This window comes from Vulpes lagopus, chromosome 18 (genome assembly GCF_018345385.1).
Source record: "Vulpes lagopus strain Blue_001 chromosome 18, ASM1834538v1, whole genome shotgun sequence".
Taxonomy (NCBI): domain Eukaryota; kingdom Metazoa; phylum Chordata; class Mammalia; order Carnivora; family Canidae; genus Vulpes; species Vulpes lagopus.
The window spans coordinates 5,341,415-5,355,265 of record NC_054841.1 but is presented as its reverse complement, the minus strand read 5'-3'; the positions used below and the strand labels follow the sequence as shown (position 1 = coordinate 5,355,265).

General features: G+C 39.2%; 1 protein-coding gene across 2 annotated transcripts; it reads left to right on the top strand.

Moving 5' to 3' along the window:
* Positions 1 to 1,130: 1,130 nt before the first annotated feature.
* SPO11 (SPO11 initiator of meiotic double stranded breaks) lies at positions 1,131 to 13,647 on the top strand. 2 transcript variants are annotated; one of them, XM_041733518.1, is made up of 13 exons: positions 1,131 to 1,261; positions 3,416 to 3,529; positions 4,796 to 4,884; positions 5,290 to 5,356; positions 5,583 to 5,691; positions 6,132 to 6,218; positions 6,902 to 6,938; positions 7,264 to 7,373; positions 8,737 to 8,836; positions 9,154 to 9,191; positions 10,314 to 10,390; positions 12,875 to 12,986; positions 13,528 to 13,647. In XM_041733518.1, exons 1-13 carry the CDS (start codon positions 1,131 to 1,133, stop codon positions 13,645 to 13,647), a joined length of 1,191 nt encoding a protein of 396 aa, XP_041589452.1. The 2 variants fall into 2 exon arrangements, with proteins under 2 accessions (XP_041589452.1, XP_041589453.1); XM_041733519.1 differs by lacking the exon at positions 3,416 to 3,529.
* Positions 13,648 to 13,851: the final 204 nt, after the last annotated feature.

Sequence of the window (13,851 nt, the reverse complement as noted above, 5' to 3'; positions counted from 1 at the left end):
ATTTCAGACAAACAACAAAACCATTTTTCGGTAAGAGAATGAATGTCTCAACGATTGCATGGGACCTAGTCATCCTTTAAAAAAAATTAAAAGGGCAGCCCCAGTGGCCCAGCGGTTTAGCACTCCCTTCGGCCCAGGGCGTTATCCTGGAGACCCGGGATCGGGTCCCGCATTGGGCTCCCTGCATGGAGCCTGCTTCTCCCTCTGCCTGTGTCTTGGTGTCTCTAATAAATAAATAAAAATAAATAATAATAGAGTATTTGTCGTTTATCTGAAATTGAAACTTCACTGAGTGTCCTGTATTTTAATTTTTTAATCTGGCAACCCTTCCAGGCCATCCAGCTGGGATGCTACCCCAGCCTGACTGAGCTGTGCATGCACCTCACGCTCCTCCTCTCCCGCAAAATCACCACGACCGCATCAGGAACCTCCTGGGATCGTTATGAGGATTAAGAGCGGCTACTATAAACACATCAAAAAGGGCAGGAATTTTATTTGCTTTGACCGCAGCCGAACCCAGGGCCTAGTGCTGCATCTGGCACGGAGGCGGATCACCAGAATGATTTATTTTCATGAAAAATCGCTAGTACTATTTTCCCTAAAAACTACCCCTTAGTAACCAACTAACCAACTAATTAACCAACCAACCAACCAACTAACCAACCGACCAACTAACCAACTAACCAACCGACCAACTAACCAACCAACCAACCAACCAACTAACCAACCAACCAACTAACCAACCAACCAACCAATCAACTAACTAACCAACCAATCAACTAACTAACCAACCAACCAACTAACCAACCAACTAACTAACCAACCAACCAACCAACCAACCAACCAACCAACCAACCTCATAAGCCCATTTCAAGGAAAACTGGGTCCAACATCCAAACACGCCCTGCGGGTCTCCACTGGCCCATCACTTTGCCCCGCCCCCAGGTGCGCCTGCGCACTCCCCTCACTGCAGAGAGGCGTTATGCGCATGCCTGAGGGGCAAGGTGTGCGCATGCGCAGAGGCAGCGGTGCCCGTGGAGAGGGTGGTGGGGTGCAGGCGGCAGCCCCGCCATCGTGGGCGCCGGTGCTGGAGCCGCTGCCCTCGGAGGTTTCCCTCGCTGTCGGCCGTCATGGCCTTTGCGCCCATGGGGCCTGAGGCCTCGTTCTTCGCGGTTCTGGACCAGCACAGGGCTTCCCTGCTGGCCGCCCTGAGGAGAGGCGGTGGGGAGCCCGCGGGCGGGGGGACGCCTCAGGCCTCGAGGTAGAAGGGCCCCGGGGCTCCGGGGCTGCGCGCATGCTCGGGAGGTAGAGGGCGCGGGGTCCCGGTGGGGGCGGGGCGCGAGGCCCGGGTCTCCAGGCCGCTCCTTCCTCAGCTCGCCCCTCCCTTCCCGGCGGACAGGCCCCGCCCCCGACTCCTGGCGTCTTCTGGAATGTTCCCCGCCTAGAAGGTTCCAGAAGCCCTCCCGGCCCCGCTCGCAGGTTCCCTCAGGTTCTCGGAGGTCAGGGAGTGTGGGGCGCGCTCTGGCTTTGTGTTTGTTTTAAAACACAATTTAAAAAAAAAAATTTTTTTTTTTTGGATAGTTTTAACTTAAAAGCTCTGAGGAGCGTGTGTGAGGAGAGAAAGAGGGAGGCTTGTGGAGAGACCTCGAGGTGAGCAAGGACGCGGTCGCGGTGAGACGACGACGGACCTGGAACAGGACAGCGTCTACACACGTTTGAAGTGGTTTATTTAAAAAAATGTGAAAGTCGGTGGCGGCTGGCGGCGGCAGGTGCTGCAGCCGCGGGGAACGTGTTCGTGTTCTTCGCCATTTTTACTTAAAATGCTGGTCCCCCCCCCCCCCCGGATCCGCTTTTCTGGTTGATCAGCCAAGGTTTTCTTATTTTTTCTTTTTTGGTTAAAGATTTTATTTATTCATGAGAGAGAGACACACACACAGGCAGAGGGAGAAGCAGGCGCCACGCAGGGAGCCCGACGCGGGACTCGATCCGGGGTTCTCCAGGATCATGACCTGGGCCGAAGGCAGATGCTCAACCGCGGAGCTACCCACACCTCCCACTACTTTGAATTAAAAGAGTTCTTTTGTTGTTGTTGTTAAAGATTTTATTTATTTATTCATGAGAGAGACAGAAGCAGGGACACGGGTGGAGGAAGAAGCAGACTCCACGCAGGGAGCCCAACGCAGGACTCGATCCCGAGACTCCGGGATCTTGACCTGGGCCCAAGGCAGACGCTCAACCGCTGAGCCACCCATGCGTCCCGATCAGCAAAGTATTTCAGCCTAAACAGCTTGCTGTCTTATTTTTAAGAAGACTAAGCCAACTACCGAAAACAAAACCAAACAACAGTCCCCCCCCCCAAAAAAAAGTGGAAAACCTACAAGCAAACCAATTTTTATGAAAGTATTTGCTTTGAGGAAGAATTCCTGAGGGGGATGGAATGGAAGACCCTGGTTTCGGCTTCAGATGCGAACGAATCTAATTGTTATTTTCTAGTTGGTCACACTATCACCTTGAAGGTTTTTTTTTCCCCTCCTCAGACTGGAAAAATGAATGAGATCTTGGAGTCAGTTTTTCTCTGTGTTAGAAAATACTGATCGTTTTAAAATTTGCTTTCTGACGAGGTGCATGTTCAAAGCAAGCTCTGTGAAGTTTCTGGGGGAAATTAGAACGTTCTGCATTTTTACGCATTTTCTAGATTTAATTTGATTTCCCTTCTTAGGCAATACACTAATGGTATTTATAACTGAGCAGCATTTTTTGAAGCTGATGGCTTGTGAAATTAAAAGTCAGCTCACAGAAAACTGGGCTAAGTCTTCTTATTTTGCTGTAAAGTGGTGAGACGGTTGCCAAGTCTTTCCATGGTAGTGATTAAAACTTTTTTTTTTTTCTCTTTGTATCACTAAAATTCAAAACGGCGGATTTAAGGCATGAGATCAATCAGGGTGATGTGCTACAATAAGAAGTATTTATTTTGGAATATTCTTGCATTGCATTTTTGGGAAAGAAATTAAATTCAAAGCCAGTATTACATCATTTTTAATTAAAACATTTATCAGTAGTATTTCGAGCCAACAAGTTTGAATTTAAGTAGGTTAATATGAAGAGATTGGAATATATAAATCATTGTCTAGTTATTAATATTGTCTAAAAGGGAGATATTACTTCAGTTGGTAATTGAGAAGCAAAATTACAAGCAAATGAAATTTCTCTGCAAGAAACTACTATGAATACAGTTCTTTCAGTGCAACGCTGATGTCAAAATTTAGTGGGAGGGATCAGTATGGACGCGAATTACTTATTCTTAAAAAACAACCAATGAAACAAAAAGGTATCTGTATTGATCTGGGAAAATGTTACATTTTGCAAAGGCCTAATCCAGAATTAAGACTGAATCACAGTGTGTTTATTGTTTCAGTTCTGAGGTTCTTGCATCTATAGAAAGTGTTATCCAAGACATAATCACAAGCGTGGCAAGGAATGAAGCACCTGCGTTCACAATAGGCAACAGATCAAGCTGGGAAAATATAAAGTGGGCACTTTGCATTTTTAAATTTTTAAATAGAGTATCTATGTCATTATTTGAATTTATTCGAGTTAGAGTTCTAGTCTTATTTCATTCTTTTTACTGCTTTTACCCTGCCTAGAAGGATTTAAGGAAGTTTACAAAATACATATCTCATAGGCAGGTCATATAAACTAGAAGTGGGTGTGAAGATAAGGCAAAGGGAAAAAAACAATGTTAGGAACAACAAATGAAAGGGCCAAAAGAGTTTAGAATTAAAAATGTATATGATAAAGTCTTAGGGTTCTGCTAAAAATAGCCTCCAAACTGGGATCTAAGCTTCCTAGCACTCAAAGGGGGGAAATACGACCAGTGGAATTCTGCAGAAACTACAAAAGCAACCCACTTGGCTCAGGAAAGCTACAACCAATCCTGATAATAAATGTGTAAAATAAAATGAAAATAAATGAATGAAAATAAATGTATCCAGAACACAGCACATTTCAAAGGCTCTCTCTCCTGGAAGATTTGTGCCTTTGCTAAGTCATGTGTCCAGGAGGGAAAATCTGCAAACAGCTTTGTCAAAGTCTTCCGACCTGTTCCTATAGTTTGTGTATTTCATATGCTCAGCCTGTAGAACCAAAATAATGAAAAACACTACAGTAGTTCTCAATAAGAGTTGCAGAAGCAGAATAAAAGTAATTTTGAGTCTCTTTAGTCACTATTCTTTTATGGTCAGTATAATTAGTACAAACTGTAAACTTTTGAATCATATTTTGCATCATTTTCCAAGATGGATTTCATGAAGCCCTGAGGCAGCTAATATCTGGCCTATTTGCCTGGTGCCTTCTGCCACCTTTAGGACAGGCTTGGCAGTTCAGTTTAACAACCTAATGCAAATTGTTATTTCATTTAATGTAATTTTGGAGGTAAATCAGAAATGCAACATTTCAAAACTTGTTAATTGAGCAAAATGAGTATATTAAAATGAGCAAAATGCTAACAAAATCGTGAAATGCCTAAAATAGTTTACATACACTAAATCACACATTATACACTAAATACACACATATACACTTATTTTAAACACTTTTAGTGCCTCTATATGTCACAAAGCCAATTAATTACCACCTGGAGTTATCTAAGATTATAAATGATGTTGTCCTAAAGCTTCAGTGCTTTTGTTGAGAAGTAATATGGATTTTGATGATGTGCAGAAGAGGATATTACATGCATATTGTTTGGTGTTCAGAAGTTAATTCTTTTTTATTTTGCCTTTCAACAAAATGACAGGTTTGAAGATTCTGTGGGTCTTCAGATGGTAACTCACTGTACCACAAGAAAAATCAAAAGTGATTCACTAAAATCAGTTAAAAAATTTGGTAAATTAATCTTTCTTAGCTTTTAGTAGTAAAATAAGTAAGTTTGGTTACCTTCTGGGTCTAGTTGTTCCTAGTTGAATGATTTCTAGTTGTTCTTTAATAATAGACTCCCCTTACACCTGAAATAAAGTTACAAAATTTTGCATTGTCAATAACAATGGAAGCAAATTTTAAAGGTACATGATTCAGTGGAAAAGTATTCTTTCGGTTTTGCTGTTCAGAAAGCAATTAATTTTATCTGATCCTTCAGGAAATTATTATTCTGTACTCAGTACTTCTATCTTGGAAAGATATTTTTTTAATCTTATGGAAAGTAACTGGGGGCAGTTGAAATCCTTGATAGTGGGTGTTTTGAATTAATGAGTGAAATGCTGAGTAACTTGTTTATCGCATCTTATTTTCCAGCTCTAATTCTTAAAATACTGTCCAAGATTTATAAACTAGTACAGAGCAACACTTATGCAACCAAAAGGTAAATTCTTGTTGTGGTAAATTACTCTTTAAGACACAATGTGAGAGTTGTTTAGGTTAACTCCCATTATGTTTTAAAACGGTACCTAAGACTAGACTATGGGTAATAATTTACTTTCTTTATATGTTGTATTTCATTCAACAAAGCTTCCTACAAATAATACTCCAATACTTGTCATAGTCAAAGAGAATATGGCTAATTAAAAATATATATTTAATTTTCATAGAGACATATATTATACTGACAGCCAACTCTTCGGTAACCAGACTGTTGTGGACAATATTATCAATGACATTTCTTGTATGTTAAAAGTGCCGAGGATGAGTCTACATATAGTAAGTAGCATTTAATACAAAAGATTTGTGTAAAATCATAACAGAAAAATACAGGTAATCTGTGCCATGTTTTTGTATTAGTTGATACTACATTTTTCTCATGAATTTAAATAATCTGCTTTTAGTATATATACCCTTGGATGAATGGACCAAAAGGCTGAATTACTAAATATTTTTTATCCCTAAATACCCTTACATAGTTTCTCCTTTACTTCTTAAATTCCAACCTGAGCTAAAATATACGTAATCTGGTAGGTGAACACGAGGATTGGCTCAGCTGTATAGAATATGTTAGTGGGGGGCACCTGGCTGGCTCAGTTGGTGGAGCATGAACTCTTGCTCTTGGGGTGTGAGTTTGAGCCCCACATTAGGTGTAGAGATTACTTTAATAAACTTAAAAACATTAGTGAAGTGTTCAAATATGGCTATTATTTTTTCAGTTATCTACATCAAAAGGTTTAATTGCTGGCAATTTAAGGTACATCGAAGAAGATGGCACCAGAGTACACTGTACCTGTGGTGCAACAGTAAGCATTTTAATGTTTTCAGATGTTTTTACTCTCTTTCAGATCCTTTGTTGTTGAAGTGTATTTTATTTCCTGCTTTCTTACGTAGTTTCAACCTTAAGATTTTCAAATAAAACTGAAGGGTGAATAAGCATATGCTTTAGGGGGTCTTTCAATCCACAGTTTTAAAATACACCAATTGTTCAATGTCATATTGAAATACACAAAGATACTCTTTCCTTTGAAAAATGTACTGTTTTCAGGTCGCATGTAGCTTGTCTATTTTAGCATAATTATGTAATCTTTTTGCAGTTTTCTGGTTCTGAAATTGATCTGTTTAATTCTGAACTATTTCTGGGCTTTGGCACCTGGAAAGCCCACAGCACTAACCTGCACAGCAGTTTGGAAACGAGCAAGACGACACCTGTGTGCTCTAGGATAGGAGGGCTTTAATTTACCACTTCCTGCCACCTAAGCCACAGATCCACAAAGTTTCTGAGAGATTCTCACCCGTTAGGATGTAGTTAGGGTGGCGCATCTGTCTTTTTATTGAGGAGTAAATCTGTTTCCTAGCATTTCCTTACTGAGGAATAAATCTCTGATGACTAGTATATTCAGAGGAAAATGAAAACATAGGATTTTTGTGACATATTTCTCAAATGTGGTTATACTTTTATTTAAAATAAAAACTCTTGTTCATTTAGGCTGTTGCTGTGCCATCTAATATTCAAGGAATTCGAAGTATCCTTTGAATGGGAAAACTATTTAAGCTTGTAGAATTTTCATTTGTTCATTATTTTGATAAACCAAACCTTCATAATGTGTAACTGTCAAGCTAGACCCTATAGTGGTCAAGATGAACACACATGGTTCCTGCTTTAGGGGCTCCCTCTCTAGTAGGAAAGATGGGTATCTAAATATGTAAATACATACCTATATATTTGAAGGTAAAAAGGAATATACTATATCTATAGCTGCTTTAGAATTGATTTATGTGGCACCGCTATTTAGTTGGTGATTAAACAGAAATATTCTTGGCTTCAAATTATCAGCCTTAACGTCACAGATTTAATTACAGATGCAAAATTTCTATTAATTGTGGAAAAAGATGCAACATTTCAGCGACTCCTAGATGACAACTTTTGCAACAGAATGTCTCCATGCATCATGGTTACGGTATATTATCTCCCTTTACTACAGTTCCAAGACTAACATACTACTTCAGTGATTGGCAAGAGGGGTTTATACCATTATCTGTACAGCTTACACGACATTCTGTTATCAATGTGGTGCATCCTTTGGGGTGATCGAGTAAGAATTTCCAAGGCATTTATTTAAAGATCCTCAAATCTGGGGATCCCTGGTTGGCTCAGGGCATGATCCTGGAGTCCCAGGATGGAGTCCTACATCTGGCTTCCTGCAGGGAGCCTGCTTCTCCCTCTGCCTGTGTCTCTGCCTCTTTCTCTCTGTGTGTGTGTCTTTCATGAATAAATAAATAAAATTACAAAAAAAAATAAACATCCTCAAGTCTGACTAAAATCAAGGTGGTGGTCCCCACTCTTAAATACCAGTGATTTTTTTCTTTTTCTTTTTCTTTTTAAAGATTGTATTTATTAGAGCTTGCATGAGCAAGAGAAGGGGCAGAGGTAGAGGGAGAGTCAGACTCCCCACTAAGCAGAGAGCCCAACATGGGGCTTGATCCCAGGACCCTGAGATCCTGACCTGAGCCCAAGGCAGATGCTTAACCCACTGAGCCCCCAGGGTCCCCCAGTCATTTTCTAATCCCACAGTGAGTTTACACGGGCTCTCAGAGTCACCTACGTGCCATTCCCCCATGGCTGCTTGTCTCAAACGTAATATGGTAACACTGGAGCTCTGGGTGGGTTGAATGTACAAGGGCTGCTTTATGTTCTGCCTCCGCAGGTTTGCAGATCAGAGAATTGCATGAATTCCATCAAAGGAAGCCTGCTTTTTTATACATATATACATTCACATATATATGCACCAAGAAGGGCAGAGAACGCAGAAGCATACATTGAGATGCCACCCAGGCAGCTACAGGTTCTTGAGCAAAGTGTAGTAAGGTTCCCACTACAGGGTTAGTTGTATAGGAGAGTTGGTAACATTGGAGCAATCAAGGAGACCTGCTGGCCTAGGGCCAAACGATGTGTGCGATGCTGCCTCCACGTCCCTGTTGGTAGATACTTGGGCCACTTACCATAGCCTTTGTCGTTTTAAATAAGACTGCAGTGAACATCTTCGTGTATGTCAGATTTTTATAATTTCCATTTTTGCTGAAACGTTTCCTTAGAATTATTTCCCAGGACTGGGATAGTTGGGTCACAGTTACAAATATGCAGGCTTTTTCACTCTGTTGTGTAGACTGTACATTTTTCACAGTCCATGCTGGTCTTCCATCTGAAATTGAAGGTGACCTAACTTTTCTAACTTCTAAATTATTAAGAAGATAAGGGAAAGGTTTTGTGAGTTTCATTCTGCTAGAATTAAAATGCATAATTTCTTTCAATCTTGCTTTTAGGGAAAAGGAGTACCTGACCTGAACACAAGACTTTTAGTCAAGAAGCTGTGGGATACATTTCATATTCCTGTTTTCGCTCTTGTTGATGCCGATCCACATGGTGATTTGTGGTTGGATTATTTGAAGCAGTCATCCTACCTAAATCCTGTTTATCATATTTGTAGTTGTGCTTTTCTACTCTTAGAACACTTTCATAAATTATTTTAAAAGAAGATGATTATTAGATTAAAATTAATGACTGTAATCATTCAAGGTAATTTATTGCTATTTTTGCTGCACTAAACTGAACCATAAATTTTTTATTGGTAGCATCTATGAAAATAAAAGTTGCAGATATTAGATAAAATGTGAGAGTGCCCATGCCCTGACCTGTAATGTACAAGGAGACTAACTGTATGGGTGACTTTCTTTTCACAGGCATAGAAATCATGTGCATCTATAAGTATGGATCTGTGGTAAGTACAGAAAAGTATTTTTCCTTTTCCACTATTGAGATAGTTTATATTCATCAGAGCGATTGCTGCATTCACTTCACGGCCCATAGTTAGCTGAGGACCCCCAGAGTGTTCTGGGGAGCTACTCTCCAAATCTAGGGCCAATCTGCTTCAGAGGCTGTGACTCCAGCTTCCAGCATGACCAGTGTGACCACGGATGACAGAGTGTGATTAGTTGTGGACAAGAGGCACTGTTATTCTCCACTCTCCCACCTTGCTGCACTAACTGTGGGACCTTGGGGTAACAGGTCTGATTGCCAAATAAACCCTGAAAGTTATATATAACCTTGAATTCTGACGTTGCCAATTCCTTTTCCTCCCACTGTAAGGAAAAATAAAAACATCACCAAATTTCACCACTAGAGTGTCTGAACTACCGTACATCAATGGTTCTGGCCTCAAATGCCAGACAAGCAGTATTGGCATTACCAGGGCACTTGCTAGAAATGCACATCTCAGTCTCCATCCAGGTCTCCTGAATTGGAATCTCTAGGCTTGGACCCCAAGTGATTCTGATAAATGATAAAGTTTGGGAACCACTGGTATACACCTTGAGTGTTCCTGACATATATGTTTATATGACATACATGTTTAGACAAAACAGATAACGAAGCAAGATGTTAAAATACAGAATCACAAACAACAATAAAGGTAGGTCAGATAGGTTCATTTGTAGTTTTACTTTATATAAAATCAATGTGGAAATACTAGAGCAGTTTTAAAACCTTCCTGAAAGCCAGGTTAGCAAAAGTCTTGGTGATTCACTTAGTTCTGTGGGTTCAGGGAGTATGCAGTCTTTAGTATTTATGCTTCTTTTTTTTTTTAAGATTATATTCATTTATTCTTGGGGGGGGGGCAGAGACACAGGCAGAGGGAGAAGGCAGCTCCATGCAGGGAGACCAACGTGGGACTTGATCCTGGGTCTCCAGGATCACACCCTGGGCCGAAGGTGGTGCTAAACCACTGAGCCACCTGGGCTGCCCATTTATGCTTCTTAATAAGTAAAAAGTGTATCTGTAAAAACAGATATGCTGGTTTTCTGCAGTTTAGCTTCACCTAATGTACTTTTGCTCTTTATTTTAGGCAATGTCTTTTGAAGCTCATAATCTCACAGTTCCAGCTATCAGATGGCTTGGTCTCCTCCCTTCTGATATTAAACGGTTAGATTAATTTTGGTTTTAGTAAAACTAGGAGTTTTAAAATGATGACTCATCATAATATGTAACAGTAAGCTGAAAAAGTCACCACGGGGAAGGTCTTAATGTGTTTTACTTATATTGTTACTATGACTCAAGATTATAGAATCATGAATTAAATTAAATTCATTGATTTTTCTGTTTCAATTAGGAAAATATTTAAATGAATTTGGCAAAAAATAAAAAATAAATGAATTTGGCTAGCTGAATTTTCAGCTAGAGGATATTTTTTGTTCTACCTTTTGGTTAAAAGATTTTGTAATATTTTTATTCTTTAATTTTAGTCTTTAATTTTTTTAAGGTTTTGTAATATTTTTACACTCAAAAAGTGTAAGACATTGAATCTAGTTAAATGGTCATCATTGACAACATCATTTGCCATATGAATCAGCTTTACCATAGACTTAAATTTTTAAGTTCCTTAAAAAAAAATCTCATTTTAAGGTGACTTAAATTTTGGAAATCTAAATTTGGCAAGTTCTATGTGTTAATTATAGAAAAAATATCATTAACAAGATAAATATCACCTACCAATCAACAGCATTGCTCTTATAGTTATTACTCTATGTATAGCCATAACTTTCACAAAAATGGGATCATACTTCATTATTCTGTAATCTGCTTTTCTCACACAACACAATGAAATCACTTTTCCGTATCAATAAATACAGTTCCATGACCTCCTTTTAGTGTCTTCTAATACTGAGTTCCAATTCTAGATGTACCAGTGTTTGTTCAGCTAGTGCCTCAGAGTCCGACATTTGGGTGGTTTCCAAATCTCTGATAAATAGTGCTTTGATGGGCCCTTCTGTAACCAAATCTTTGCCTGCATCTTTAATTAGTCCCACAGTCCTGAAGGCTGAATTCTCAGAATTGCTGGGTCAAAGGGTATGCACATTTTTAAGATTTTGACTGCCCTCTGGATAGGTTAATTATTTTGTTTTCCTTGGAGAGTAAGAGCCCACCTGTCCCTCAGCACAGGACATCATCACTTTTATTCATCTCTGCTAGTGTGCTATTTTAAAATATTCTATTGTTTTAATTGGCTGGTGTGAATGCACTTAAACGTGTTTATTGGATATCTTTAAGCAGTGAGCAAACCTAAGTACCTGGGACTTATTTCCTACATTTGGAACACGAACAGGTTTTGGGTGATTGCCACTTCTGACAAAATGAGGGCATAAGAGAAAACATTCAGTTGTTGATTTTTGAACATTTACACTCTAGTGAGTTAAACTTTTGTTCTATTTGGTGTGTGTGTCATGGCCAAAATCTCTTGGGGGTGACCTGTTTGTATGAAGAGCTTTCCTAACACAAGCTCAGGTAAATGATCTCATAATTATTAAGGAGGAGGGCTTGGAGAAACTCTAGCTGCATCTCATTAATTCCATCAGTGCCCTCAGAGCCTTTCCAAAGAAATGGACAATGAAAAATTCTTAAAGTGTGGTAGCTACCCAAACACGATTTCAGGGGAAATCCTCTGCGCCCCCCACCCTTTTTAGTCAAATTGTCACCCTATCTGGTAGCTGCCACTGGCAAATGATCATAATTGAAAAAGACTATTTGAAACTGGAGCTCTCCTGGGAAATCCAGGATTTGTGACTTCAAAAAGTAGCCTATTCCATAAATAGGAAAAAATCTTGTGTTCTGTTTTTAAAATACACACCAAGAAAAAAAATTACAATCCACTTTTTTTTTAATTTAAAATTAGGGGGTGTGTGTATGTGTGCATATTAATGAAAATAAGTTAGAGACTAACTTCCTTAGCCCATAAAATTTTGAGTGAATTACAAGGAATGAAGTGCCCAGTACAACCTGAGACCTCACAGTGAATCCTGCTGCTGGCCATGTATATTAATTAGCTCACTGCTTCAAGGCTGTAGTGCTCTGGGAGCCACGTTGGTGTCCACGTACTTGATGTTAGTGCTGTTGGCATTTTTAAAATTTTTTATTTTCAAAAAATTTTATTTATTCATTCAACACAGTGAGTGCAAGAGTCTGAGTGGGAGGAGGTGTAGAGGCAGAGTAAGAAGCAGACTTCCCACTGAGCAAGGAGCCTGGACCCAGGCCTTGATCCCAGGACCCTGAGACCATGACCTGAGCTGAAGGCAGCCACTCAATTGACTGAGCCACCCAGGCACCTGGCATTTGTTTTTGTTTTTGTTTTTTTTGGCATTTGTTTTTATCACCAATGTCTGTGTTCTTGCCATTGTCCTGTGGGTGTGATGTGAAGGAAAACAACAATTTAGGACAGACGTCCACTGTGAACTTGAATACTTGCCGGTCTAGGACATGCCAGATCCCCCAAATTCTGGATTTAAATGATGGATCCATCTGTTACTTCTGCATTTCTTGAAATAGTATAATAAATACAAATAAATACAGGCCCTTCAAGTTATAGGAGCACTTTGTTTTTGCTGATTTTTTTAAATATATTTTTTTTTCCAGGTTAAATATACCTAGAGATACTTTAATTCCACTGACAAAACGGGACCAAATGAAACTTGACAGTGTCCTAAAAAGACCTTATGTTACTTGCCAACCATTTTGGAGAAAAGAAGTATGTTTCTTTTTTTCTTTCTTTCTTTCTTTTTTTTTTTTTTTAAGAAGTATGTTTCTTTCTAAAATTCAAGTATTGTATGTTTTATTGCTTTTAACTTTCATGGTGGCTATTCACATAATGTTTTGAAGATATTCTTGAAATTTTATATAACTCAACTAAAGTGAGTGTTGTTTGGCAATAAATGACTGTTGAAACACTGAATTATGAATGCTAATAGATAAGATCAGATGAATGGAGCTGACCTATTATTATCCTCATCATAGTTCTATGCTCATTGTCTATGGCTGTAGCACAGTTTAGGGGGGAGGAAAGAAGAGAAAGAAATTACATAAAGACCCCAGATCATTCCTAGTTATCAAAGATCCAAACTGGGTGGTATTCTGACATTTTTTGCTGTAACAGCTCTGGAAAGTTCTGGTTGACCTGAAGCCTATTGTCCATGATTTGGGTGAGTGAAATAAGTCTAGATTTACTAGTTTGAGTCAACAGAGCGGTAGCACAGGACTCTGTCACAAGTGTACTTTGCTTTTATTGACAGATGGAAATAATGGCAGACTCTAAAATGAAGGCAGAAATTCAAGCTTTGACCTTCCTATCATCAGATTATCTCTCCAGAGTGTACCTACCTAACAAATTAAAATTTGGAGGGTGGATATAAAAATATATCAGAATATATCTTTTGATTTGCAAGAGATTTTTCATTAGTTTTCAGTAGTAAATACTGTTGTGGGAAGAACATATATTCCTGATTCTGTAGAGATAAAATAATTTTCCATTAGTGATCTTTTTGTCAAAACAGCTTTCTTTAGAAGACTTTGTTTTATCCTTCTCTGTAGAGACTGAGTTGTATCCTATGTTCTAA

Coding starts and splice junctions, on each gene's coding strand:
- SPO11 (XM_041733518.1), top strand. CDS start 1,131: ATGGCCTTTGCGCCCATGGGGCCTGAGGCCTCGTTCTTCGCGGTTCTG. Junction 1,262..3,415: donor GGGACGCCTCAGGCCTCGAG/GTAGAAGGGCCC, acceptor TTATTGTTTCAG/TTCTGAGGTTCTTGCATCTA. Junction 3,530..4,795: donor TCAAGCTGGGAAAATATAAA/GTGGGCACTTTG, acceptor ACAAAATGACAG/GTTTGAAGATTCTGTGGGTC.